This window comes from Oncorhynchus tshawytscha, linkage group LG08 (assembly GCF_018296145.1).
Source record: "Oncorhynchus tshawytscha isolate Ot180627B linkage group LG08, Otsh_v2.0, whole genome shotgun sequence".
In the NCBI taxonomy this organism is placed as follows: Eukaryota; Metazoa; Chordata; class Actinopteri; order Salmoniformes; family Salmonidae; genus Oncorhynchus; species Oncorhynchus tshawytscha.
This window is the reverse complement of record NC_056436.1, coordinates 8,685,545-8,713,416: the sequence shown is the minus strand read 5'-3', so window position 1 is coordinate 8,713,416 and position 27,872 is coordinate 8,685,545. Positions and strand designations below refer to the sequence as shown.

The 27,872-nt window shown below is 42.2% G+C and overlaps 1 protein-coding gene across 3 annotated transcripts; it reads left to right on the top strand.

Annotated features, from left to right (window-relative positions):
- The first annotated feature begins 316 nt into the window (after positions 1–316).
- On the top strand, positions 317–27,336 carry LOC112255810 (calpain-1 catalytic subunit-like). Of its 3 annotated transcripts, XM_042325181.1 has the most exons (22): positions 317–446; positions 6,959–7,215; positions 7,338–7,407; positions 11,646–11,764; positions 11,978–12,111; positions 12,196–12,370; positions 12,988–13,062; positions 13,217–13,302; positions 14,285–14,359; positions 14,486–14,646; positions 14,758–14,924; positions 16,033–16,044; positions 16,721–16,929; positions 17,101–17,158; positions 17,265–17,345; positions 19,035–19,092; positions 19,582–19,646; positions 22,352–22,420; positions 22,566–22,644; positions 24,955–25,071; positions 25,523–25,575; positions 25,856–27,336. In XM_042325181.1, the coding sequence occupies exons 2-22, from the start codon at positions 6,979–6,981 to the stop codon at positions 25,880–25,882; spliced, it is 2,127 nt and encodes a 708-aa protein (XP_042181115.1). In that variant the 5' UTR covers positions 317–446; positions 6,959–6,978; the 3' UTR covers positions 25,883–27,336. The 3 variants fall into 3 exon arrangements, 1 of the variants encoding a protein (XP_042181115.1); XR_006083861.1 differs by lacking the exons at positions 22,566–22,644; positions 24,955–25,071; positions 25,523–25,575; positions 25,856–27,336 and adding an exon at positions 19,240–19,341 and having other exon boundaries at positions 22,352–22,421; XR_006083860.1 differs by lacking the exons at positions 22,566–22,644; positions 24,955–25,071; positions 25,523–25,575; positions 25,856–27,336 and having other exon boundaries at positions 19,240–19,646; positions 22,352–22,421.
- The last annotated feature ends 536 nt before the right edge of the window (positions 27,337–27,872 follow it).

Sequence of the window (27,872 nt, the reverse complement as noted above, 5' to 3'; positions counted from 1 at the left end):
GTAAACTATATTTTTTATTCTCAAGTTAACAATTTCAAATAGGCTAGCCTACACAATATTTATATATCCTATCTGATTTAGCAACATACATCGGTTGGCATTTCCCCTTTTCAAGTCTCGTGAACCTATTCTCTCTTTCTGTATTTTCAGAAGTTTCTCTTTTGATCTAAAGCAAAAATTAAAAAGGATGGCTATATGACTGACTAAACTAGATTTGCCACTACCCTATCCAATGGAAAGCTGTGGTAATATGAGAATCTAGGAAAGCAATGTATGTATTGGAGACCTACCTAATGTGGGCGTGGTTTGTGCCACGCCCACATTCAGTAGTCTACAGTACATTAGAAATCTCTGGAACCTTCAGGTATATAAAGATGACGATGACCTGAATTAGTTTCTGAGAGATTGAACACTGAATATAACAACCATTCCTGCGGTATTCTGAGGTGAGGCACTTTACCTGACTCTGATTTACAGCCCGTGTTATTAATGGTTTGTGTAGGCTACACGTGCCTGAAACAGACACGTCGATGTTACATTTCACCATGGCTTATGTGTTCATGTGATCTCTATGTGACTCAAACATTACAACAAAATATTTTGCTCTGAGTAGTCTTTTCTTCATCTCTGATGAAATATTGGTGATCTCAATTTTGTATTATTTAGTCATCACATATATCTGAACTTTTTCTCCTAAGGCTGATTACTTGAAAAAAAATATATATTATTGGGACTTCATGAGACAAATGAGCTTGGATTGAGACTTACATTTGAGAAATATGAGAAATTGATGAGATGAGACATTGTACCCTCCTCATGAGCACATTGTTTGTATTGTTTATAAATGACATATTTCTGTATTTTGCATTCAATACATTTGCTAAAATTTCAAAAAACATGTTTAACTTATGGGGTATTGTGTGTAGACAGGAAATTAGAAAAAATATATATACAGTATATATATATAGATATTTTATACATTTTTATTTCAGGCTGTAACACAACAAAATGTGGAAAAGTCAAGAGTTATAACTACTTTTTTTATAACTACTTTCTACTTTCTGAAGAAACTGTACATTGAGAACGTCGTTGTTAATTCAGCCTCCATCCAGTGGTGTGGTGGAGGGTCGGTATGCTCAGGTATATGCCATATACCCACTAATGTTTCAGTGTGCATTGCCTATACTAACTAACTCCATTTCATATGCTAGGTTATTTACAAATGGGAATGTCTTAGATATTCTCTAAACCTCAAAAGTGGGCTCCTGATGTGGTTTAAGCAACCCTAAGTCTAAATATTGCTGTTACACTGCACAACCTTCAATGTTATGTAATAATGATGTAAAATTCTGGCAAATTAGTTCGCAACGAGCCAGGCGGCCCAAACTGTTGCATATACCCTTACTCTGCTTGCAATGAACACAAGAGAAGTGTCACAATTTCCCTAGTTAATATGCCTGCTAACAAGAATTTATTTTAGCTAAATATATTTCTGTGTATTGATTTTAAGAAAGGCGTTGGTGTTTATGGTTAGGTACATTTGTGCAACGATTGTGCTTCTTTCACAAATGGGCTTTTGTTAAATCATCCTCCATTTGGCGAAGTAGGCTGTGATCCGATGAAAAATTAACAGGCACCACATTGATTATATGCAACGCAGGACAAGCTGCGTTGCATATAACCTAGTAATATCATCAACCATGAGTGGTTAACTAGTGATAATGTGATTGATTGTTTTTTACAAGATAAGTTTAATGCTAGCTAGCAACTTACCTTGGCTCCTTGCTGCACTCGCAAAAGGTGGTCAACCTGCCATGCAGTTTCCTTGTGGAATGTAAATTAATCGGCCGTTATCGGCGTCCAAAAATGCTGATTACTGGTTGTTATCAAAACTTGAAATCGTCCCTAATTAATCGGTCGACCTCCTAGTTTCAATAGTAGCCTACTTGTACTTGTACTTTCCTCTTAGCTATCCCAACCCCGGCCAACATCTCCGCACCCCCAGCAGCTACTCGCCCAAGCCTCCCCAGCTTCTCCTTCACACAAATCCAGATAGCATATGTTCTGAAAGAGCTGCAAAACCTGGACCCGTACAAATGAGCTGGGCTAGACAATCTGGACCCTCTCTTTCTAAAATTATCCACCACCATTGTTGCAACCCCTATTACCAGTCTGTTCAACCTCTCTTTTGTATTGTCCGAGATCCCTAAAGATTGGAAAGCTGCCGCGGTCATCCCCCTCTTCAAAGGGGGAGACACTCTAGACCCAAACTGTTATAGACCTATATCCATCCTGCCCTGCCTTTCTAAAGTCTTCAAAAGCCAAGTACCTTCTCTGCTGTGCAATCCGGTTTCCAAGCTGGTCATGGGTGCACCTCAGCTATGCTCAAGGTACAAAACAACATGATAACTGCCCTCGATAAAAGACAGTACTGTGCAGCCATCTTCATCGACCTGGCCAAGGCTTTTGACTCTGTCAATCACCGCATTCTTATCGGCAGACTCAATAGCCTTGGTTTCTTAAATGACTGCCCACGCCTGGTTCACCAACTACTTGGCAGACAGAGTTCAGTGTGTTCAGAGTTCAGACTCATATCAAACATCTCCAATCCAAAATCAAATCTAGAATCGGCTTTCTATTTCGCAAACAAAGCCTCCTTCACTCATGCTGCCAAACATACCCTAGTAAAACTGACTATCCTACCAATACTCAACTTCGGCGATGTCATCTATAAAATAGCCTCCAACACTCTACTCAACAAACTGGATGCAGTCTATCACAGTGCCATCCGTTTTGTCACCAAATCCCCATACACTACCCACCATTGCGACCTGTACGCTCTCGTTGGTTGGCCCTCGCTTCATACTCGTCGCCAAACCCACTGGCTACAGGTTATCTACAAGTCTCTGCTAGGTAATGCCCCGCCTTATCTCAGCTCACCGCAGTGGCAGTGGCTTCTTATTAAATTTTCACAGAACCACTTGTTGCAATTTTGATGATGCTCTCTTGTTCAGATATCGGTAAGTGGATTGGAGGCAGGGCATGAAAGGGATAACGAATCCAGTTGTTTGTGGAAAGTACCTATGTAATTGCGCACCCATCTCAGGTACTTCTCTATATCACATTTGACATTGGCCGTAAGCTTGAGTTCATTTGCACACTAAAAATCATACAATGATGGAAAGACCTGTGTGTTGTTCTTGTTAATGCAGACAGAAAAGAGCTCCAACTTCTTTATCATAGTGTGATAACATGCGTCTTGGTGAGAGGTGTAGGAGTCAGGCGCAGGAGAGAGCAGGGATGTCTGAGAAGCGTGTTTAATAATATAGTCCAGCAATACAAAAACGGCACAGACCAAAACCCCAAAACTACGCTCTCGAATAATCAGAAACTCGTGCAAACGCACGGAGGAACAAACACAGTTCCGACACTTTACATACACGTGCGTAATAGCGAAAAAACAACAAACATCAAATACGATCGAGCGCAATGCACACAAGTCTAATCCTGCAATGATTTGCACGAAATTACGAACCACTTGCAGGTAACAGGTGCCCTATATACCCACAGAAATCAAAGCAACTGAAACCAGGTGTGAAAAGGAACACAGACAAAACAACCAGAAAAAGAAAAAGGGAAAGGTAGCGGCTAGTAGACCCATCTAGTAGACTTCTCTATAGACCGGCTAGTAGACCGGCTAGTAGACCGGCTCAGTTGACCGGCTAAAAGACCATACAATGATGGAAAGACCTGAGCGCCGTTCTTGAACAGGGAGAGGAGTTACCTTCGGTAGAAGTCGTGACACAGCCTCAATTTTGTCCTGCACATTGAATATAGTTGGAGAGTCCCTGTAATCCTAGATTCAGATCATTCAGGAAATAAAAAACATCACCAAGTCGTGTGAGAAACTCATCATCATGCAAGCAGTCAGACAAGTGAAAAACATCACCTAGACAGGCCAGTTGTGTGAGAAACTCGTCATCATGCAAGCGGTCAGACAAGTGAAAAACATCACCCAGATAGGCCAGTCGTGTGAGAAACTCGTCATCATGCAAGAGGTCAGACAAGTGAAAAACATCACCTAGACAGGCCAGTTGTGTTAGAAACTCGTCATCATGCAAGCGGTCAGACAAGTGAAAAACATCACCCAGATAGGCCAGTCGTGTGAGGAACTCATCATCATGCAAGAGGTCAGACAAGTGAAAAACATCACCCAGATAGGCCAGTTGTGTGAGGAACTCATCATCATGCAAGCGGTCAGACAAGTGAAAAACATCACCCAGATAGGCCAGTCGTGTGAGGAACTCATCATCATGCAAGAGGTCAGACAAGTGAAAAACATCACCCAGATAGGCCAGTTGTGTTAGAAACTCATCATCATGCAAGCGGTCAGACAAGTGAAAAACATCACCCAGATAGGCCAGTCGTGTGAGGAACTCATCATCATGCAAGAGGTCAGACAAGTGAAAAACATCACCCAGATAGGCCAGTTGTGTGAGGAACTCATCATCATGCAAGCGGTCAGACAAGTGAAAAACATCACCCAGATAGGCCAGTCGTGTGAGAAACTCGTCATCATGCAAGCGGTCAGACAAGTGAAAAACATCACCCAGATAGGCCAGTCGTGTGAGGAACTCATCATCATGCAAGAGGTCAGACAAGTGAAAAACATCACCCAGATAGGCCAGTTGTGTTAGAAACTCATCATCATGCAAGCGGTCAGACAAGTGAAAAACATCACCCAGATAGGCCAGTCGTGTGAGGAACTCATCATCATGCAAGAGGTCAGACAAGTGAAAAACATCACCCAGATAGGCCAGTCGTGTGAGGAACTCATCATCATGCAAGAGGTCAGACAAGTGAAAAACATCACCCAGATAGGCCAGTTGTGTTAGAAACTCATCATCATGCAAGCGGTCAGACAAGTGAAAAACATCACCCAGATAGGCCAGTCGTGTGAGGAACTCATCATCATGCAAGAGGTCAGACAAGTGAAAAACATCACCCAGATAGGCCAGTCGTGTGAGAAAGTCATCATCATGCAAGAGGTCAGACAAGTGAAAAACATCACCCAGATAGGCCAGTCGTGTGAGAAACTCATCATCATGCAAGCGGTCAGACAAGTGAAAAACATCACCCAGATAGGCCAGTCGTGTGAGAAAGTCATCATCATGCAAGCGGTATAGTATAGAAAACTTTAAGCTCTTCTCTCAATTTAAAAATCCATGTCAATACTTTGCCCCTTAAAAACCAGTGCACTTCTGTATGTTGTGAAAGCATTACATGTCGCTGCCCATATCATTACATAGTGCAGAAAATACATGAGAGTTCAGCGGCCTTGCTTTAACAAAGTTAACCATTTTCATTGTAGTGTCCAAAACATATTTTAAGCTGTCAGGCATTCCCTTGGCAGCATGAGCCTCTCGGTGGATGCTGCAGTGTACCCAAGAGCCTCTCGGTGGATGCTGCAGTGTACCCAAGAGCCTCTCGGTGGATGCTGCAGTGTACCCAAGAGCCTCTCGGTGGATGCTGCAGTGTACCCAAGAGCCTCTCGGTGGATGCTGCAGTGTACCCAAGAGCCTCTCGGTGGATGCTGCAGTGTACCCAAGAGCCTCTCGGTGGATGCTGCAGTGTACCCAAGAGCCTCTCGGTGGATGCTGCAGTGTACCCAAGAGCCTCTCGGTGGATGCTGCAGTGTACCCAAGTGGCGTCGGGAGCAACTGCTTGAACACGCGTTACCACTCCACTATGTCTCCCTGTCATGGCTTTTACACCATCAGTACAGATACCAACACATCTTGACCACCAAAGTCCATCTGATGTCACAAAGCTGTCCAGTACTTAAAAATATCCTCTCCTGTTGTCCTGGTTTCCAGTGGTTTGCAGAAGAGGATGTCTTCCTTAATTGACCCCCCATAAACGTAACGGACATATACCAGGAGCTGTGCCACGTCTGTTGACTCATCCAGCTGTAACAGACATATACCAGGAGCTGTGCCAGACCCACCACGTCTGTTGACTCATCCAACTTTAACGCATAGAATTCACTGGCTTGATGCAAATGAGTAATTGTTTCAAAACATCTCCTGCCATGTCACTGATGCGCTGTGAAACAGTGTTGTTTGATGAAGACATTGTCTGTATCGTTTTTTGGCCTTTTCCTCCAGCATTGTCCCGGCCATATCCGCGGCAGCAGGAAGAACAAATTCCTCCACAATAGTATGGGGCTTGCCTGTCCTAGCCACTCGGTAGCGCACCATATAAGACACTTCTAGCCCCTTCTTATTCTTATTATTGGTATCTGTTGCTTTTATACTTGTCTTACCACTCAAAAGTCATCTTTATTCTCACTCAAAAAACTCCTGCGGCTTATTTTTCAAATTGTCATGTTTTGTTTCTAAATGTCTGTGCAAGAGTGAAGGTTTCCTGTGAGAAAGTAACGGTTAATATGATTGGAAGTTAATTATTTGACTAGGCTACCTGTATTTGACATTGTGTTTTTATTTAGCTTGAACACTAGATGGTTTAATTTGATTTTTGGCAGTGAAACGAGGCGACTCTGGCTTGGAAAGACACCTCACCCAAATGTATAGCCTCGTTGGAAAATACAAATGTACAGTTTGAAAATGTGAAGATTTTTTTTGTTGATGTTGTGAATCACATTTATATGTGACGTACCCCCGACGTACCCCAGTTTGGGAGTACCCTCTGCAGACTATTCTTTCTTGCATTTTGGGGGGGACTTTTCATGTGATAGATTGAATGTAGGCTATGTATTATGAATAAGATCCTTTAAAATATAAAATAATATCTTTAAAAATGAATGTACAATATACTACTGTATTAAGTAGTTTTGTATATCTGTTATTGTTACTTGTCATCAACACTTAATAATGTGATTTATATTTTGGCTCCACCTAGTAACTCAGAGTATTTCATCATTTCACCCTGCTAACAGATCCTGCATACAGGACAACAATGCCTCCTCCCGGTGTGTGTATGAGTATAATGCAGGAGCGCCACAAGAAAGAGGGTGTTGGGAGTCTTGCCAACCCAGAGAAACACAGCAACCAAGACTTTCAGCAGCTGACGCAATACTGTTTGGCCAGGGGAGTGAGGTACATCGATGAGATATTCCCCCCAGACCATAACTCCATTGGTGATGGGCTACTTTCCCCTGATGACATGGGCAGAGTGGTGTGGTTGAGACCAGCGGTATGACATCATCCCGATCTGCACACATTACAGCACAGAGTGTTAACTGATTTTAATATGTAATTATGAATATAAATTATAAACATTATTAATAGGTGTAATGTGTGCATTCACTCTTACAGAAAATGGTACAGAATCCAGATTTTATCCTTGATGGACTTTCAAGGTTTGACTTTGGGCAAGGAATGGTTGGTAAGTGGAACAAACACTCAAACTAGACAGTTGTATCTCCATCTCTTCATTCAAAGACTCAATCATGGACACTCTTACTGACAGTTGTGGCTGCTTTGTGTGATGTATTTTTGTCTCTACCTTCGTGCCCTTTGTGCTTTTGTCTGTGCCCAATACTGTCTGTACCATGTTTTTTTGCTGCTACCAGTGGAGTGAAGTACTTAAATAAAAACACATTAAACTATTACTTAATCGGTACTTTACTTTACTATTTATGTTTTTTATTAACAACTTTTACTTTTACTTCACTACATTCCTAAAGAAAATAATGTACTTTTTACTCCATACATTTTCCCTGACACCCAAAAGTTCTCGTTACATGTGTCACGTCCTGACCTTAGTTCCTTTTTTATGTCTCTATTTTAGTTTAGTCAAGGCGTGAGTTGGGGTGGGCATTCTATGTTCTTGTTCTATGTTTTCTATTTCTATGTGTTTGGCCTGGTATGGTTCCCAATCAGAGGCAGCTGGCAATCATTGTCTCTGATTGAGAACCATACTTAGGCAGCCTGTTTTCCCACTAAGGGTTGTGGGTAGTTATTTTCTGTTTAGTGTTTTTGTTGCACCTTGCAGAACTGTTCATTTGTCGTTTTTTTGTTCGAGTATTCATCTTTATTAAAAGTATTACGAATACGCACCACTCTGCACTTTGGTCCTCTTGTCCTTCTCCCAACGACAATCATTACAACGTGTTGAATGCTTAGCATGGCAGGAAAATGGTCCAATATCAAGAGAACATCCCTGGTCACCCCTACTGCCTCTGATCTGCAGGACCCACTAAACACAAATGCTTCATTTGGAAATTATGTCTGTGCGCTGTATTGTGCCCCTGGCTATTCATAAATAAAATTAAAAATCTGTTTTGCTTAATATAAGCACTTTAATTCTTATTAATATTTTTGCAATTACATTTACTCAAGTATGACAATTGGGTACTTTTTCCACCACTGGCTGCTACCATGTTGTGCTGCTGCCATGTTGTGTTGCTACAATGTTGTTGTCATGTTGTGCTTCTACCATGCTGTGTTGACATGTGTTGCTGCCATGCTATGTTGTTGTCTTAGGTCTCTCTTTATGTAGTATTGTGTTGTCTCTCTTGTTGTTATGTGTGTTTTGTCCTATATTTTATATATATACTGTGGGTCAAAAAAGTATTGAGTCAGCCACCAATTGTGCAAGTTCTCCCACTTAAAAAGATGAGAGAGGCCTGTAATTTTCATCATAGGTACACTTCAACTATGACAGACAAAATGAGAAAAAAAATCCAGAAAATCACATTGTAGGATTTTTAATGAATTTATTTGCAAATTATGGTGGAAAATAAGTATTTGGTCACCTACGAACAAGCAAGATTTCTGGCTCTCACAGACCTGTAACTTCTTCTTTAAGAGGCTCCTCTGTCCTCCACTCGTTACCTGTATTAATGCCACCTGTTTGAACTTGTTATCAGTATAAAAGACACCTGTCCACAACCTCAAACAGTCACACTCCAAACTTCACGATGGCCAAGACCAAAGTGTTGTCAAAGGACACCAGAAACAAAATTGTAGACCTGCACCAGGCTGGGAAGACTGAAGGCTGGGAAGTGTGAAAAAATCAACTGTGGGAGCAATTATTAGGAAATGGAAGACATACAAGACCACTGATAATCTCCCTCGATCTGGGGCTCCACGCAAGATCTCACCCGTGGGGTCAAAATGATCACAAGAACGGTGAGCAAAAATCCCAGAACCACACGGGGGGACCTAGTGAATGACCTGCAGAGAGCTGGGACCAAAGTAACAAAGCCTACCATCAGTAACACACTACACCGCCAGGGACTCAAATCCTGCAGTGCCAGACGCGTCCCCCTGCTTAAGCCAGTACATGTCCAGGCCCGTCTGAAGTTTGCTAGAGAGCAATTGGATGATCCAGATGAAGATTGGGAGAATGTCATATGGTCAGATGAAACCAAAATATAACTTTTTGGTAAAAACTCAACTCGTCGTGTTTGGAGGACAAAGAATGCTGAGTTGCATCCAAAGAACACCATAACTACTGTGAAGCATGGGGGTGGAAACATCATGCTTTGAGGCTGTTTTCTGCAAAGGGACGAGGACGACTGATCCGTGTAAAGGAAAGAATGAATGGGGCCATGTATCGTGAGATTTTGAGTGAAAACCTCCTTCCATCAGCAAGGGCATTGAAGATGAAACGTGGCTGGGTCTTTCAGCATGACAATGATCCCAAACACACCGCCCGGGCAACAAAGGAGTGGCTTCGTAAGAAGCATTTCAAGGTCCTGGAGTGGCCTAGCCAGTCTCCAGATCTCAACCCCATAGAAAATATTTGGAGGGAGTTGAAAGTCCGTGTTGCCCAGCAACAGCCCCAAATCATCACTGCTCTAGAGGAGATCTGCATGGAGGAATGGGCCAAAATACCAGCAACAGTGTGTGAAAACCTTGTGAAGACTTACAGAAAACCTTTGACCTCTGTCATTGCCAACAAAGGGTACATAACAAAGTATTGAGATAAACTTTTGTTATTGACCAAATACTTATTTTCCTCTATAATTTGCAAGTAAATTCATTAAAAATCCTACAATGTGATTTTCTGGATTTTTTTTCTCGTTTCGTCTGTCATAGTTGAAGTGTACCTATGATGAAAATTACAGGCCTCTCTCATCTTTTTAAGTGGGAGAACTTGCACAATTGGTGGCTGACTCAATACTTTTTTGCCCCACTGTATATCTTAACTGACTTACCTTGTTAAATAAAGGTTAAATATAATAAATTAAAAGTGGATTTCTTAGTAAGCAAGTGTCAACACATACCACACCATGTCCCCACCACACCATGTCCCCACCACACCATGTCCCCACCACACCATGTCCCCACCACACCATGTCCCCACCACACCATGTCCCCACCACACCATGTCCCCACCACACCATGTCCCCACCACACCATGTCCCCACCACACCATGCCCCTACCACACCATGTCCCCACCACACCATGTCCCTACCACACCATGTCCCCACCACACCATGTCCCCACCACACCATGCCCCACCTCACCATGTCCCTACCACACCATGTCCCCACCACACCATGCCCCCACCACACCATGTCCCTACCACACCATGTCCCCACCACACCATGTCCCCACCTCACCATGCCCCCACCACACCATGCCCCACCACACCATGTCCCCACCACACCATGTCCCCACCACACCATGTCCCCACCACACCATGCCCCCACCACACCATGTCCCCACCACACCATGTCCCCACCACACCATGTCCCTACCACACCATGCCCCACCACACCATGCCCCCACCACACCATGCCCCACCACACCATGCCCCCACCACACCATGCCCCACCACACCATGCCCCCACCACACCATGTCCCCACCACACCATGTCCCCACCACACCATGCCCCACCTCACCATGTCCCCACCACACCATGTCCCCACCACACCATGTCCCCACCACACCATGCCTCCACCACACCATGTCCCCACCACACCATGCCCCCACCACACCATGTCCCCACCACACCATGTCCCCACCACACCATGCCCCACCTCACCATGTCCCTACCACACCATGTCCCCACCTCACCATGTCCCTACCACACCATGTCCCTACCACACCATGTCCCCACCACACCATGTCCCCACCACACCATGCCCCACCTCACCATGTCCCTACCACACCATGTCCCCACCACACCATGTCCCCACCACACCATGTCCCTACCACACCATGTCCCCACCACACCATGTCCCCACCACACCATGTCCCCACCACACCATGCCCCCACCACACCATGTCCCTACCACACCATGTCCCCACCACACCATGCCCCACCACACCATGTCCCTACCACACCATGCCCCACCTCACCATGTCCCTACCACACCATGTCCCCACCTCACCATGTCCCTACCACACCATGCCCCACCACACCATGTCCCCACCACACCATGTCCCCACCACACCATGTCCCCACCACACCATGTCCCCACCACACCATGTCCCCACCTCACCATGTCCCCACCACACCATGCCCCACCTCACCATGTCCCTACCACACCATGTCCCCACCACACCATGTCCCTACCACACCATGTCCCCACCACACCATGCCCCTACCACACCATGCCCTTTGCATTACAAATGTCATGATCTTCATAAACTTGTCATTTTTTAGGAGATTGTTGGTTTCTTGCTTCCATTGGGGCTTTGACGTTCCAGAAGCACATCCTGGAACAAGTAGTACCCCTAAACCAAAGCTTTAAAGAGGATTACTGCGGAATATTCCACTTCAGGGTAAATTACCTTGGGCTAACTAACTTATTAAAATAACCATCATCCTTTGAGGATGTAATGTATTGACACAGAATACATTGTAATGAAAAGCTTCTGAGATGTTTTGAGAACTCTTGAATTGTAATGAATGATGACTGCTTAGGCGGCACCTTTCTCAAGCCCCGTAGAGAATAGTCTCTGTAGGAATCATTTTCCTCTGCTCCTATCTTTCAGTTCTGGAGGTTTGGGAAGTGGATGGACGTTGTGATCGATGACAAGCTACCAACAGTTGACGGCAGGCTCATTTTCGTTCATTCAAAAACTCCCAATGAGTTTTGGCCCGCCTTGCTGGAGAAAGCCTATGCCAAGTATGTGAGCCACATCAGTTATTTATATAAAATGAACAAACATCACCTTAATTGTTGGTCTTATTTACCTGTTTCTTCTGGCAGGGTGTGTGGCTCCTACGCAGACATGAATTCAGGGACCCTTTCAGAGGCTATGATGGACTTCACTGGAGGGGTTCACATCACATTCAAGCTCACTGACGCTCCACCAAATCTGTGGGACCTCCTGTTCAGAGCTGCCCAGTCAAAATCGCTGATGGGGTGTGGCACACCTCAAGGGGTAGCTTTAATGAAACTTTGAACAAAATACTTCATAGGGCAGGTAGCCTAGGGGTTAGAGTGTTGGGCCAGTAACTGAAAGGCTGCTGGATCAAATCCTTGACCTGATAAGGTAAACATCTCTTGTTCTGAACAAGGCAGTTAATCCACTGTTACCCAGTAGGCTGTCATTGAAAATAAAAATGTGTTCTTAAACTGGCTTGCCTTGTTATTTTTTTATTTTACTAGGCAAGTCAGTTAAGAACAAATTCTTATTTTCAATGACAGCCTAGGAACAGTGGGTTAACTGCCTGTTCAGGGGCAGAATGATAGATTTGTACCTAGTCAGCACGGGGATTTGAACCTTTCGGTTTCTAGTCCAACGCTCTAACCACTAGGCTACCCTTACTTTTTTTTTTTTAAACAAGTGTGTTATTAAGATACCGCAACTCATCCATTGATGTCAATAACATATCTGTAGAGTAATATGAGACGTGGCGTAGTTTAACTTGTAAACACAAAAGAGACGAAGGCTGTGTTCATATTGGGTTCTATTTTGTGACTGAAACCTCTGTTCTGTTACGGTCCAGTTACTTCACTTTATAATACCTATAATAACCTGTGTCTATTGTTCTGTAGGAAACATCAGCAAACACGGTGGCACCCAACGGATTAGTGAGGGGTCATGCTTACACCATCACTGGGGTTAAACAGGTACTGTATGGAACTAACAAGCTGAGAGAAATGCTTTGGCGCTGATATCTAGTTCTTCCTGGAGGGAAATTGGAGCATTTGTGTGGTATGATTTTTTTTTTGCACATCCCAAAATGAACCGTTTTCCTTGTGTTCATTCTGGTTTCTTCCACAGATCATGAGCCAAGGCATGTTAGTTAATCTGATCCGCCTCTTCAACCCCTGGGGCCAGGGAGAGTGGAAAGGAGACTGGAGCGATAAGTATGTATTTACAGTATAGTCTGACTGTGACCTGTCATCACACCCATTGTCTTCAAAAGGTCTTTATGAAATGTCAGCTAATCTCCCTTACCTTTTACATTGTCTTCAAAAGGTCTTTGTGAAATGTCAGCTAATCTCCCTTACCTTTTACATTGTCTTCAAAAGGTCTTTATGAAATGTCAGCTAATCTCCCTTACCTTTTACATTGTCTTCAAAAGGTCTTTATGAAATGTCAGCTAATCTCCCTTACCTTTTACATTGTCTTCAAAAGGTCTTTATGAAATGTCAGCTAATCTCCCTTACCTTTTACATTGTCTTCAAAAGGTCTTTATGAAATGTCAGCTAATCTCCCTTACCTTTTACATTGTATTCAGAAGTCACTCACAAGCAGATTTTACATTGTTGTCTCTTGTTTTGTGTTTTTGACTTGAAATGACACATTGCTAGTTTCCCTAAAGCTAATTTACCCCCCCCTGTTCCTGAAAAACAAGTTGTTCTGTCATAAGACTGATAATCCAGTCTAAGCATTACATTTTCACTCAGCTTAACTTTGTGTAGGTACTGTATGTAATGGTACTGTAATAGTATGTTCCTTCATGTAAGGTCATAATATTTGTATACAAGCAAGGTTTATGGTTTTGCTTTTACTCTTGAGCTTGCTTACGATGTAGCTGTCTGTGACTAACAGCATAATATTTGAAAACTACTTAAGACTTTCCCCCAGTTCATCTATTTTTGACCTTTATTTAACTAGGCAAGTCAGTTATGAACAAATACTTATTTTCAATAACGGCCTAGGAACAGTGTGTTAACTGGTCTAGGAACAGGCCTTTGTTCAGGGGCAGAACGACAGATTTGTACCTTGTCAGCTTGGGGATTTGAACTCGCAACTTTTTGGTTACTAGTCCAACGCTGTAACCACTAGGCAACCCTGCCGCCCCATTATATATCTATTGATGTATAACATTGGCTTTCCTGTCAGGTCTTCCATGTGGCAAACAGTGAGTCCTGACGATCGGAAGATGTGTCTGTCAGTGGAAGAGGATGGGGAATTCTGGTAAACCATATTATAATGCAGGAATTTGTTTTGCAGACCATGTAAATAAGTGCAACTGACACATGCAGCATTTCAAGTGATGATATTTCAACACCTTATCGGTCACAACTTTGCTTGTCTTCTCAGGATGACAATGAAACATTTCTGTGAGCACTTCGTAGACGTGGACATCTGCTGTCTGTGCCCTGATTTTCTTGATGGCAACTCCACTTGTCATTGGATCCCTTCATTCCATGATGGCAGATGGGTTGCAGGAACCACTGCTGGTGGTTGCATGAATTTCCCAAGTAAATCTTACATGACACGGAATTGACATGGAATTATATGCAGTTCATGATGACTACACCATTTCCTGAATCTATAGTCAAAATATCCATATTTTTTGTGTTGTCTCCCAGACAGCTTCTGGATAAATCCCCAGTATCGGGTGAAGATCAAGGGATTAGACAGGGACTGCTCTGAGACACAGGGCGACAACAACATGTTGGTGTCTCTGATGCAGAAGCCTGACAAGAGAAACAGACGCCTGGTCAAAAGTCTCCACATCGGCTTCTCCATCTTTGAGGTCCAGTGCCCTTCTTTGGTGAACACGTTTCATAAACCATATCACACCTCTCACACACGACCCAGATGATAAACCCGTATAACACTTCTCATATACGACCCACATATGACACCTCGCACACATGACCCAGATGACAAGCCATATCACACTTCTCATATTCGACCCACATATCACACTTCTCATATTCGACCCACATATCACACCTCTCACACACGACCCAGATGATAAACCATATCACACCTCCACAAATTACGCAGATGATAAGCCATATCACACTTCTCATATACGACCCACATATCACACCTCTCACACACGACCCAGATGATAAGCCATATCACACTTCTCACATACGACCCACATATCACACTTCTCATATACAACCCAGATGATAAGCCATATCACACCTCTCACACATGACCAAGATGATAAGCCATATCACACCTCTCACACACGACCCAGATGATAAACCCATATAACACTTCTCATATACGACCCACATATCACACCTCTCACACACAACCCAGATGATAAACCCATATAACACTTCTCATATACGACCCACATATCACACCTCTCACACATGACCCAGATGACAAGCCATATCACACCTCTCACCAACGACCCAGATGATAAGCCATATCACACCTCTCACCAACGACCCAGATGATAAGCCATATAACACTTCTCATATACGACCCAGATGATAAGCCATATCACACCTCTCACCAACAACCCAGATGATAAGCCATATCACACCTCTCACCAACGACCCAGATGATAAGCCATATAACACTTCTCATATACGACCCAGATGATAAGCCATATCACACTTCTCATATACGACCCACATATCACACCTCTCACACACGACCCAGAAGCACTACATTTGCTGCAGAAAATGTGTATTTCTATAAAGAAACTGAAATGTCTATGAAACAAGTTTATCTACAAAAGCTTTTTTTTATCATTAAAACTTTAAAAAATATGATCTAGACACAATTATCCAATATGAATCTACAAGTATAATGTCATCCCATAAGAGTAAATTCAACAGTCCAGATATGCTATTGTTCCTGCTATTGAATTGTATATGTTTTACTTTCTACAGGTGTCTGACCAAGTAAGCCACTTTTATACATAATTTTCACAAACACAGTTATACAGGAGCTAACAAAATACACTGTTGCTCTAGATAGGCCTGTGCATTCTCCTTGGTCTGTAGTTTCTGTGGTACTGTGGTTGTGCAACCTGGTCTCAGAGCATTTCGTATTATTCTGCATGTAAATCTGAGATAACCCATTTATTATGATATGTTACTTTTGAACTGCAAACTACTTTACAACTACTTAGCATGTAGCTAAACCTTCCCCGAACCTTAACCCTTTAACCTAACTCCTAACTTTAACCCTAATCCCTAACCCCTCTAGCCTAGCTAACGTTAGAGAGTTAGCTGATGTTAGCCACCTACCTAGAATTCACTACAGATTGTACGTTTTGCGAATTCTTAACATATAACATGAATTGTAATTGGTAACATATCATACGTAATGGACCTCCACAAATGAACACATACCATACGAAATGTAACATATCACACTAAATGGAGTGTCTCAGATCTACTTATTGAATAATACGAAATGCTCTGAGACCAGGTTGGGTTGTTGCACAACTATTATATAACATATATACGACCAGGTAACTTTTTTAAATTGTTGCATTACGGTTCAAAAGTAACATTTTACAAAGACATAATTTAGCACAGCCTTTTGTAATTTGTGGTTTTATTGTGATCTCAGTTCAAAGGACAGAGTGGGAAGTTTCCTGCCTCCTTCTTCAACAACAATGTGCCTGTCGCCCAATCGAAGAACTACCTGAATGCTCGGGAAGTGATGGAGTTCTTCAGGCTGAAACCTGGTGAATACCTGATCGTGCCATCAACCTTCAAACCAAATGAAACCGCCTCCTTCATCCTGTCCATCCTCTCCAAGGCAGAGACCCACATCCAGTAAGCACAGCCCCACCCCATAACGACATGAATAATAACGTAATGTCTGTTTTTTTCCCAATATTTTTTAAATATTTTTTTATATAGTCTGTGATCATAGCTAACATTAGGTCTCACGATAATTAATGTGTTCCTAACAGAAACAAAACGGTACATTTTTTTTCCTCTCAGTGAAAACTCCAATGACCAAGATATGGAGGATATCCTGTTTTCCCCGAAAACGCCAAAGGTTTCATCCCTCATATTTATCTAGGTGTATTTTAATGTAACACTGGTATTGCTTTGCTTCCACCTCCTTTATAACTCACTAAAACACATTTATTTTTATTTTTAAGCCCACATCTACAGACAAATTTGAATACAACGGAGGAGATGTGGATGACAAAAGAACTCTGTTTCAGAAGTATTCTGATGAGGCAAGTTCAGAGTATTTTGATTTAGTTCAAGTTCAAGCATTGGCCAATTAAAATTGTTGACGTAGTTGCACTTGATCAAAGGCTACATGTTAGCTGTTCCCATTACATAATCTGGCATATTTAGCCCTTTGCTAACCTCACCAGGTGGCAGTGTTTATATTCGTTTCAAAATTGACACTGCTAAAATAAAGAATCGACACTACTATAGGGTTACATACATTACATAGACGTGTAGGCCACATTTACATGTACAACATTTTATAACCATCTATTTCGTCACGTATGCGTTACATGACCCAAGGATCAACAGTGGCGTGTTTTTTTTTCTCGAATAAAAATCTTGCCCCGAATGGGTTACAAACTCACGGCATCTCACGGTTTCTTGGCTTACCACCTTAGTGAGTCACACCACCAATTAGTGATAGCAGGAAGAGGTAAATTTGACAAGATCTTGAGCCTCTGCTACTTAATTATAATTATTTATTTTTTTACAACATATACGGATCGAAACGTACATGTTGTATAATCCTCCTACATCTTTACTGCTGTGGAAGCACATGGATGTGTGTGGAACGGATAGGCATCAACGTGGGATTTTGTCATGTATGTAAAAACGAGCTTTGTCTAACATAACGTTAGTAAAGTAGTCTGGTCATGGATGCAATGACACTTGAGACAGACCAAGTGAATATGAACGAAAGTAAACCTTGAATTTGGAAGTTTAAATACAGTATATCCCTCTGGTTAGGCAGGTTTACCTATTTAAACAAATGCCATTTATTTGTGTATACATTTCTTTTAAAGGTCAAATTTTTTTAAAAGGTTGTACTGAAAAAAAGGTCGTGAAACTCAATATTAGGAAGGTGTTCCTAATGTTTTGTACACTCAGTGTAAGTGGATGCATGCGGCATTCGCGCAACATTGCGGAAAAAACTACTTAGTTGAGCCTGTTGTTCACACACGTATCTGCCCTGTTATTGGTTAGAATGGTCCCAACTGATCTTGCCTGCCTTCAAACATTGAGGACATGTCTTTCCAATGTTAGAGCGGTCATTCAGATATCTTGTCAATATAATAGATCATCTTTGGTTTTATATATATTTCCAAACTATGATGTTGAAATAATACTGTGAAATTGTGAAAATGAAGATAAGGCTATTTTACTGTAAGAGCTGTTTAAAAAGGCCTATAGTGACATCACCAGGTGGTGAATTAGTTAATAGACCAATAAGAATGAGACTTCCAAACCTCTCTGCCAATAATAGCTCGTTTTTAGTTTTCTCCTCCTCACTCAGACAGTCCTAGCAAAATATTTGCTTGAGAAATTGCTATTTGCGAAAAAAACTATTTTTGTTTATTTTTCAGCATTTTAATTTAAAACAATCACAGTAAGGTACTGAATTGTTACACAGAAATTATTTGATATTGAGAAAAGAAACTGGAACGCGGAATTTGTTTCAGGAAATAATCACACCCACTTGACGAGATTAGTATACGGCTAAATGTGCCAGATTATGAAATGGGAACAGCTAACATATAGCGTTTGAACTACTTCGACGATTTTAATAAACTGATTCTTAAACTTGAACTAAAGCTTAAACTTTTTATAATTTTCGCAAGTATGGCCCCATTGTTTTTAACTAATCGTTTAAAAAAAAATAACAGTATAATTTTCTTTTTACTAAAAAGTTTGAGGAGGTGAATGCTGAACAGCTTCAGAGCTGTCTGAATGAAAATCTCATCCAAGGTATGTAAAGAGAAAATCTATTGTAATTTATAGTGTTGGGCACTGATATGGAAAATCTATATCGATATTAGTAGCATTTTTTAGAACCAAAATCAATATTTTAACGGTTTGAATAAATAACACTGCAACTTCCGCGGCTTTATGAAGTTCAGACAACTGCTTGCCCATTGGGCCAGGTGTGAATGTCCTGGGCGTCTAATCTACCCAACCAGTAGGAAGGCCGTTGACTGCCCATCAGCAGACACTGAAGTACGCTATAAATTGAGAGCATGTGAGAAGGTTTTGTGCATGCAGGAACAGTCATGTATTTTTCTTTTACATAATGTAGGTTAACAGATATCACGTTATTCTTTGCTCATATCGATATCGTATTGAATAATCGATATTGATGCAAACCACAAGTTCTGAATAAAATCAGGAGTTTGTACACAGAGAATTGTTTAAATAAGTATGGTTTTCTAATGTGCCATCTTTTCCCATTTTATACAGGAAATGCAAAGAAAACACAAGGCTTCAGCTTGGAGTCCTGTCGCAGCATGTTGGCCTTAATGGATGTATCCTTAGTGACAGTAGCTTAGTGACAGTCTCCCATGATGCCTTCTGTCGTGAAATACCTTGAACAGTACTTTACAAGAGTACATTTTAACAGTCCCATGTAGCAGTAAAATCTGTGACTGAATGTATGAGTCTCTATGGTATAGACTAGAGAGAGAGAGAGAATTAGTTTCATTTTTCATCTTCATGTAATCTGAAAAGCAGTTTACAAACCCAGCAATCTGAATTGGAAAGGGAAAATACCGCAAATAAAGTTACAACAACATAAAACAGACCACAAACAAACAGCGTTATCCCACTACAGGTCAAAATGTCAACTGTTTTTTAAATCTGTCCTTGGATATTCCCTTAACCCAGGGGTTACCAAATTTGTTTGGCCCACTACCTCATTTTGATATCTGAAAATTCCCACGACCCAAATCAATGCAAAAATGCTGTATTTAATGAACTGTCAATGTTAACCTTATATTTTGATCGGGGTGTATTCATTCCGACGATTCTGTTGTAAAACTTTTCTTAAATGGTAGCAAGCTAAATTAAAATGGGGATAAACATACCTGAATTTGTCCAATAGAAACTTCAATTTGCTCACTAATGATTATTACTCACTAACGATTACACCCTAGATCAGCTAGATGCAGGCAAGCGTGTGCAAGGAGGTATTGAATGTGTCACTGTCCATCACCTTGATTATTCACATTTATATCTTGACCTGTGTGCACCTACGTTTTAAACTTGCATTCATGAGCTTGGTTGTGGCAACCTCATGATGGGTATAGAGAACATTAGAGTATCATGTAGTAGCCTAAACCTATCAATGTTATATTGTGCTGGGTGAATGGAATATGAATGACAGTTATCCAACATGCTGTAATAGAAATAAGGCCATGCTCATATGAAAAATAGCATCCTCCCTCATCTTAAATGGCACCAACCGCCACTGCCGTGAATGCATTTGGTCACATGACAGCTCGATCTGCTGTTTGATTTCACTTACAGTCTTGTCAACTGAGCCAGGATCACAGTCAAACGGATTGGGAAGTAGGTCCCAAAGTGCTCTTCCAAGCGTTGGAGGTGAGCAGTCCTCAGTGGTGTGGGGACAATTACTGATGCTGTTTATGTTAGAAACATGCACAGCTGAGGGAAGGTTGGCTTTTGAAAGGTGCTCTCTCCAATAAGAATGATTTCCTCTGAATCCAATGATTCGGACACTCATCTGGCCTTAATGGCCATGTACTCTTATAACCTCCACTCGGCACAGCCAGAAGAGGCCTGGCCACCTCTCAGAGCCTGGTTCCTCTATAGGTCTCTTCCTAGGTTCCTGCCTTTCTAGGGAGTTGTTCCTATCCGCACTGCTTCTACATCTGCATTGCTTGCTGTTTGAGGTTTTAGCCTAGGTTTCTGTATAAGCACTTTGTGACATCTGCTGATGTAAAAAGGGGCTTTATAAATACATTTGATTGATCAAATGTGTTTGTATTTCCCCTGCATGCTTGAGTTCAGTTCGTTCAGTTTCCAAATATTTCTGTCATCCTCTGATCCCAAATCTCCACATAGTGTTGTGAACAGGAATACGCGTAATGGATGTGGTTTTACAATGGAAGTTACCTGATGCAGTACATCTCAGAGTAATGTGCTCAACTCTTTTGGATGCCAGTTGCTCTCGGTGTGTCATATAATCCATCCATATGGCAGAGGGAGACACATTCATAACTAGAGTGCCGAGGCCTGCTCGCCGTCCCGCCATAGATCAAATAAAAATAAATCAAATCAAATCAAACTTTATTTGTCACATGCGCCGAATACAACAAGTGTAGAACCTTACTGTGAAATTCTTACTCACAAGCCTTTAACCAATAGTGCAGTTCAAGAAGAAAATATTTCCCAAATAAACTAAAGTAAACATTTAAAAAATAAATAAAAAGTAACACAATAACATAACAAGGCTATATACAGGGGGTACCGGTACCGAGTCAGTGTGGGGGGTACAGGTTAGTCGAGGTAATTTGTACATGTAGGTAGGGGTGACGTGACGATGCATAGATAATAAACAGCGAGTAGCAGCAGTGTAAAAAACAAATGGAGGGAGGGGGTCAATGTAATAGTCCGGTGGCCATTTGATTCAATTGTTCAGCAGTGTCTTATGGCTTGGGGGTAGAAGCTGTTAAGGAGTCTTTTGTCCTAGTCTTGGCGCTCCGGTACCGCTTGCTGTGCAGTAAGCAAAGAAAACAGTCTATGACTTGGGTGACTGGAGTCTCTGACAATTTTATGGGCTTTCCTCTGACACCGCCTATTATATAGGTCCTGGATGGCAGGAAGCTTGGCCCCAGTGATGTACTGGGCTTTACGCACTACCCTTTGTAGCGCCTTACGGTCAGATGCCGAGCAGTTGCCATACCAGGCAGTGATCAGTCAGGATGGTCTCGATTGTGCAGTTATCTGACAAAGGTATGGATGGTAGTTTCTGTGCCTCTGCCTCCCTACACATTTTTTCACCATAATTTGCGGACGGTAATATTAAAGTCTCTGTAATAGTGTGGTTTCATAAGCGTAGTGAGCCTAGCCATTCACAGTGAGAATGATTCAAGTGCAATGGTCAAGTCCAGCCTTGTCCCATGATCTAAGGGCACTCTCTGGTAGAACTGTATCTAAAAATGTTGTATTCTGCCTTTGTAGATTTCCTTAATAACCATTCCTTCTCCAGACATCAATCACTGGAAAACTGAACCTTGCAGAATTTCTACGTCTATGGAGAAAAGTTACCGTGTACAAGGTAAATTAATTAGCAGGTCTGTGGCAAAACCTCTATCGGGTTATAAATATTATTATTATTATTATTATTATTATTATTTAATTATTCAAATTTTCCAAGTACGTTTTACCTGAAAGTATTATTTTTATGTTCTTACATCATCCAGGACATCTTCTTCCGTACAGATGAAGACCGTTCTGGAATGTTGTCATTGAGTGAACTGAGGAACGCAATCATGGCTTCAGGTAACTTCTGACATGACAAACAAACAAACCAAAATATATTTTAGGGCCTAATGTAAAAATCAGGAAAACTTAACATCAGTGCATGATTTACGCGCAAGTCGGAGTTAGGATAATCAGGGTAGCAGTCCGTCCTTAAATTTGTAATAATCCAAACTGATGTGATGGACTCGGATCGGACCGGGTCTGGATCTGACCAGGTCCGTACGGAACTGGTCTAGTTGTCCTATAGCCTAACTCCAACTAGAGGCCTTCACAGGTCCAAGAAGTTTGGACCTGTTCTGAAATGGACCTGGGTCTTTCCCCATCCATTTTTTAAAAACATAGAGACTCATTCCAAACGGACCTAAGGACAACTAGACCAGTTCCGTACAGACCTGGTCAGATCCAGACCCGGTCCGATCCGATTGAGGGAAGCAGTAGAATATTAACCACAGCTGATAAAGCGCCAGGGAGAGGAGGTAGAGAGAGGTTAGCTCTAGCAGAGGCCGTGCTGTGTGGGATAATATGAGTGTGAGCGAGTGACACTGGTGCAGGGAGGAGGGAGAGAGGGAGAGACAGCAACCAACCAAGCTGACTCGCGCTATAGTAGATTAATAGCTGCCCATAGCTAAGTTATTTATCATCCAATACGATTACATAGTACCTGTCTTGACTCCATCACACTGCATAAATTCTCTCTCTCTCGCTCTCTCAGAACCATGTGTGGTAGGTTTGAAGCCTGTCCTCTCATACAGAATGTACATAACAGATTTTAGGCACTTAAGGCTGATTATGGTTTTAAAGCTTTTTACTGAGAATGTCTTCCCACAATAATGTTAGGGAGCTTAGATGTTATTTGAGGAAGTGGAATTTTCCTGTGCAGACGGGGTAGACGGCTTGCAGCTAGCCACATACTGTAACTGGCTATAGCCCCTCTAAATTCACAAATTCAAATCAATTTGTCACATGCGCCGAATACAACAGGTGAAACACTTACTTACGAGCCCCTAACCAACAATGCAGTTTATAAAATATATATATATGAATAAGAAATAAAAGTAACAAGTAATTAAAGAGCAGCAGTAAAATAACAATAGTGAGACTATAAACAAAGGGGTACCGGTACAGAGTCAATGTGTGGGGGCACCGGTTAGTTGAGGTAATATGTACATGTAGGTAGAGTTATTAAAGTGACTATGTATAGATGATAACAACAGAGAGTAGCAGCAGTGTAAAAGAGGGGGGGGGGAATGCAAATAGTCTGGGTAGCCATTTGATTAGATGTTCAGGAATCTTATAGCTTAGGTGGGTAGAAGCTGTTTAGAAGACTCTTGGACCTAGACTTGGCACTCCGTTACCGTTTGCCTTGCAGTAGCAGAGAGAACAGTCTATGACTTGGGTAGCTAGCGTCTTTGACAATTTTTAGGGCTCTCCTATGACACCGCCTGGTATAGAGGTCCTGTATGACAGGAAGCTTGGCCCCAGTGATGTACTGGGCCGTACGCACTACCCTCCATAGTGCCTTGCAGGCGGAGGCCGAGCAGTTGCCATACCAGGCAGTGATGCAACCAGTCAGGATGGTCTCGATTGTGCAGCTGTAGAACCTTTTGAGGATCTGAGGACCCATGGACCCAGTCCATGGGTCTCAGTCTCCTGAGGGGGAATAGGTTTTGTTGTGCCCTCTTCACGATGTTGAGGGAGAGGTTGTTGTCCTGGCACCACAAGGCCAGGTCTCTGACCTCCTCCATATAGGCTGTCTCTACTTTGTCGGTGATCAGGCCTACAACTATTGTGTCATCGGCAAACTTAATGATGGTGTTGGAGTCATGCCCGGCCGTGCAGTCATGAGTGATCAGGGAGTACAGGAGGGGACTGAGCACACACCCCTGAGGGGTTGTTGAGGGTCAGCGTGTTGCGTATGTGTTGTAACCTACCCTCACCACCAGGGGCGGCCCCTCAGGAAGTCCAGGATCCAGTTGCAGAGGGAGGTGTTTAGTCCAAGGGTCCTTAGCTTATTGATGAGCTTTGAGGGCACTATGGCGTTGAACGCTCAGCACAAGTTGGCCCATTGTCTGGCATGATCGGCAACATCTGTATTTTTAAAGGGGCTAGTTTGTCCTTTGAACCTTCCACACTTGTGACCTTTAATTCAATAAGTTGCCTCATTCCTGTCACAACATCCATCATAATTTCACTCACTGCAGATACCTCTACTATTAGGGTAAGACGACACATTAGTCCATTTACATGACAGCTGATGCGTAATACATCTTACCCAGTGAACTAAAGGTGTGAGACGTGAACCCAGTCTGCCTCTCCTCTCCTCTACAGGGATCAGGGTGGGTGATGACATGTTAAACCTGATGGCTCTGCGCTACGGTGGTTGTTCTGGAATCATCAGCCTGGAGAGTTTCATCAGCCTCGTCCTACGCATGGACTGCATGGCCAGTAAGTCCACAACTAAAGAATAGTTCACAATACATCTTTGTGCATGCACACAAGACACATTCCTCATTATGTCTGTCATGGCACTCACAGGTTTGATCTTAGTTAGTTTGCTATATCAGTACCCCCCTACCCCCCCCATCCGTCCTTCAGTGCACGTTTTGGTTTGTACCGTAGCACTACACAGCTTATTTCAATAATCAACTCATGATCAAGCTTGGATTATTGAAATAAGCTGAGAGGTGCTATGGCAAAATCTAAAACGTGCACGGGGCGGGGGGGGCACGACCGAGTTTGGAAAACCCTGATCTAGAAAACTAATTAGGATCACCCTGTGAGAGCCATGGCAGACATAATGAGGAATGTGGAAACCCTATGCTAGATGAGGGTTTGAAGCCATGGTACTGTGTTTATCGACATTGTAGTATAATGTAATTTGTGTCCTTCTCAACAGAAATATTCAGACAACTCAATGATGGAGGGGTCATATCTCTTCAAGAGAATGAGGTAATGAACAGTTAATAAAGCTACTTCATCACCAGGGGGTTTTCAACTCCAGTTCTACAGTACGTTTTTAACCTTTGAGTGTACGTTATGAGATGGCACACCTTTCTAGTTGTCAAGACAACGGAGAACAGCGAGAGATTTTTTTTTATTGCATTTCATTTGGGGACATTTCTTATTGGAAGAGGTCCACTCAGAGGTCAAACCCAACTTGATACTATTATATACACTTAATATACACTACATGATGTTTCTTGATTTTTTTTTTCTCTTCTTCTTCCAGTGGATGTACATCTCTATGTATACGTAAACCGAGGACCAAATAGGACGGACAGAAGACTGCCGTTGGAATTGTGAGATTTGGAAGGGGGGGGGGGGAAGCGTGCTGAGGTGATGCTTTGCTGGACAAACCATTCCTTTGCACTGCAGCAGTTTCAGGGTGATTTGTTGCACTTTGAGATGTGATGCTCTTGCAGTTCAAAGAGAACAGTGAAAAGATTGGGTGCTTAGCAAGTGACTGTACTCTGGTTGAGTGATGGGGTTTATAGGCTATAAAACATAATGGGTTACATTCTGGTACATTATATTTTCTATCTGTTAATGTGGTAGTTTGTGTTTCTGGGTATACTGTAAGGGTTAGTAAGGTCCTACTGTATTTGAGTAGGGCAGTGGTGTCCATCTCTAATAGTTCTGGAGAGCTACTTGACAAATAAAACATTTCAAATGTAACCTTTTATTTAACTAGGCAAGTCAGTTAAGAACAAATTCTTATTTACAATGACAGCCAACACCGGCCAAACCCGGAGGACGCTGGGTCAATTGAGCGCCGCACTATTGGACTCCCAAATCACAGCCGGTTGTGATACAGCCTGGATTCGAACCAGGGTGTCTGTAGTGCCTTAAACTACTGCGCCACTTGAGAGCCCACTCGGGAGCCCACTTGGGAGACCACTACTGTAGGTGTTCCGTCTTTTGGTCCAGCCCTGCACTAAACACAACTGATTAGACTGACGGTGGTCCAGACTGAGGATCACCTGTTTATTTGAAACAGGTGTGTTAGTGCAACAAAAAAACAACATAGAATAACTAGACTATTAACTATTCAAAACTCAAACCTTTTTGTCTATACCAGCAACTAACATCCATTCGATTTTATATTTGCCTAGTAGTGTATTCTCTGCATATTTAGATTTGTCTACTACCTTTCATTATCCATGTAACCGTGGTGATATATTGGTTGTTGGGTTTTATATGAGGGTTTTTTTGTTAAATAGAAATTCAGTCAAACACAACTTCTCCTTTGATGGTTTGAAGCAATGTTCTATTGTCTACACAAGTATTGGATTAGTAATGTGAATCAAAACTAAAGGGGGGGGACTCCTTGTTTCACTCTTTATAACACCTTCATTGTATTGCCTGTATTCATTAAACAAGGTTACATGCTATTAAATGATTATGTCATCCAGGGAGATTCTAAATGGACACAAGCTTTGACAACCGACTTTAATCAAATGATCCCTGCTGGGCTTTGTTGCTCGAAACCAGAGAGCGAGAGGCAAAACGAGTGTTCACTCTGCCCAAAATCTGTCCATGTTAAGTAGATCATTAATTATTATCCGGTTGCGGATTTTCTGGAAACTCATTTGCCGATGCTATTGATATGGTGATTTGTGCGCATGTGCAGGATATTTGTTTAAGTGTCTGCTGCCTACAGAGCGGCTGCTTTGTGCTCCAGCCTAAGCTAAATAAAGTCTTCATGTTCGACCTCTGCGTTCCATGCCTCAAGTGCGATTTCATGTTGTTTCATGTTGTAGCCTACACAAAAGACATGCTCGTCATGTTTATACACACTTTGTTGTAACAGTATATTTTGGCAAGCATATCAAACATGAGCCGCTCCTACAAGCCCTTCTGGATCGCGCACGCCACAGCTCGTGCAGGGCTACATATATCAACCACAAGCAAGACACATCCAGGCAGTGAAAATGGCGAATATTTTCTCATTGTCATTGCAAATACAAGTATTTTTCTTCCCAGCAACTCTCGCTACGATATGGCAGCATAACTATGAATAATATCATCACAGATAGTAGGCAGTCTAAAGCGGTAGTTGACAAATGACATAAGGAATAATAACGCGCCAGGTTCGGTGTGGTGAGATAATAGAGCCATGTGATGATAGGACCGTTTACTTCAGAGCTCTCCATAAACGACGCCCCATTGGACAGAGCTTAGCATTTTGCACTGGGACAGTTTTAATAGGAGAAAAATAAACAGAGAAACAACAATGATTCTTGACA

Bases quoted from the DNA above. Each gene is read 5' to 3' on its own strand.
- LOC112255810 (XM_042325181.1), top strand. From the start codon at position 6,979: ATGCCTCCTCCCGGTGTGTGTATGAGTATAATGCAGGAGCGCCACAAG. The intron at 13,063-13,216 runs GTACTGTATGGA...TTTCTTCCACAG, and splicing joins CCATCACTGGGGTTAAACAG to ATCATGAGCCAAGGCATGTT. The intron at 17,346-19,034 runs GCAAGTTCAGAG...TTTACTAAAAAG, and splicing joins TTCAGAAGTATTCTGATGAG to TTTGAGGAGGTGAATGCTGA.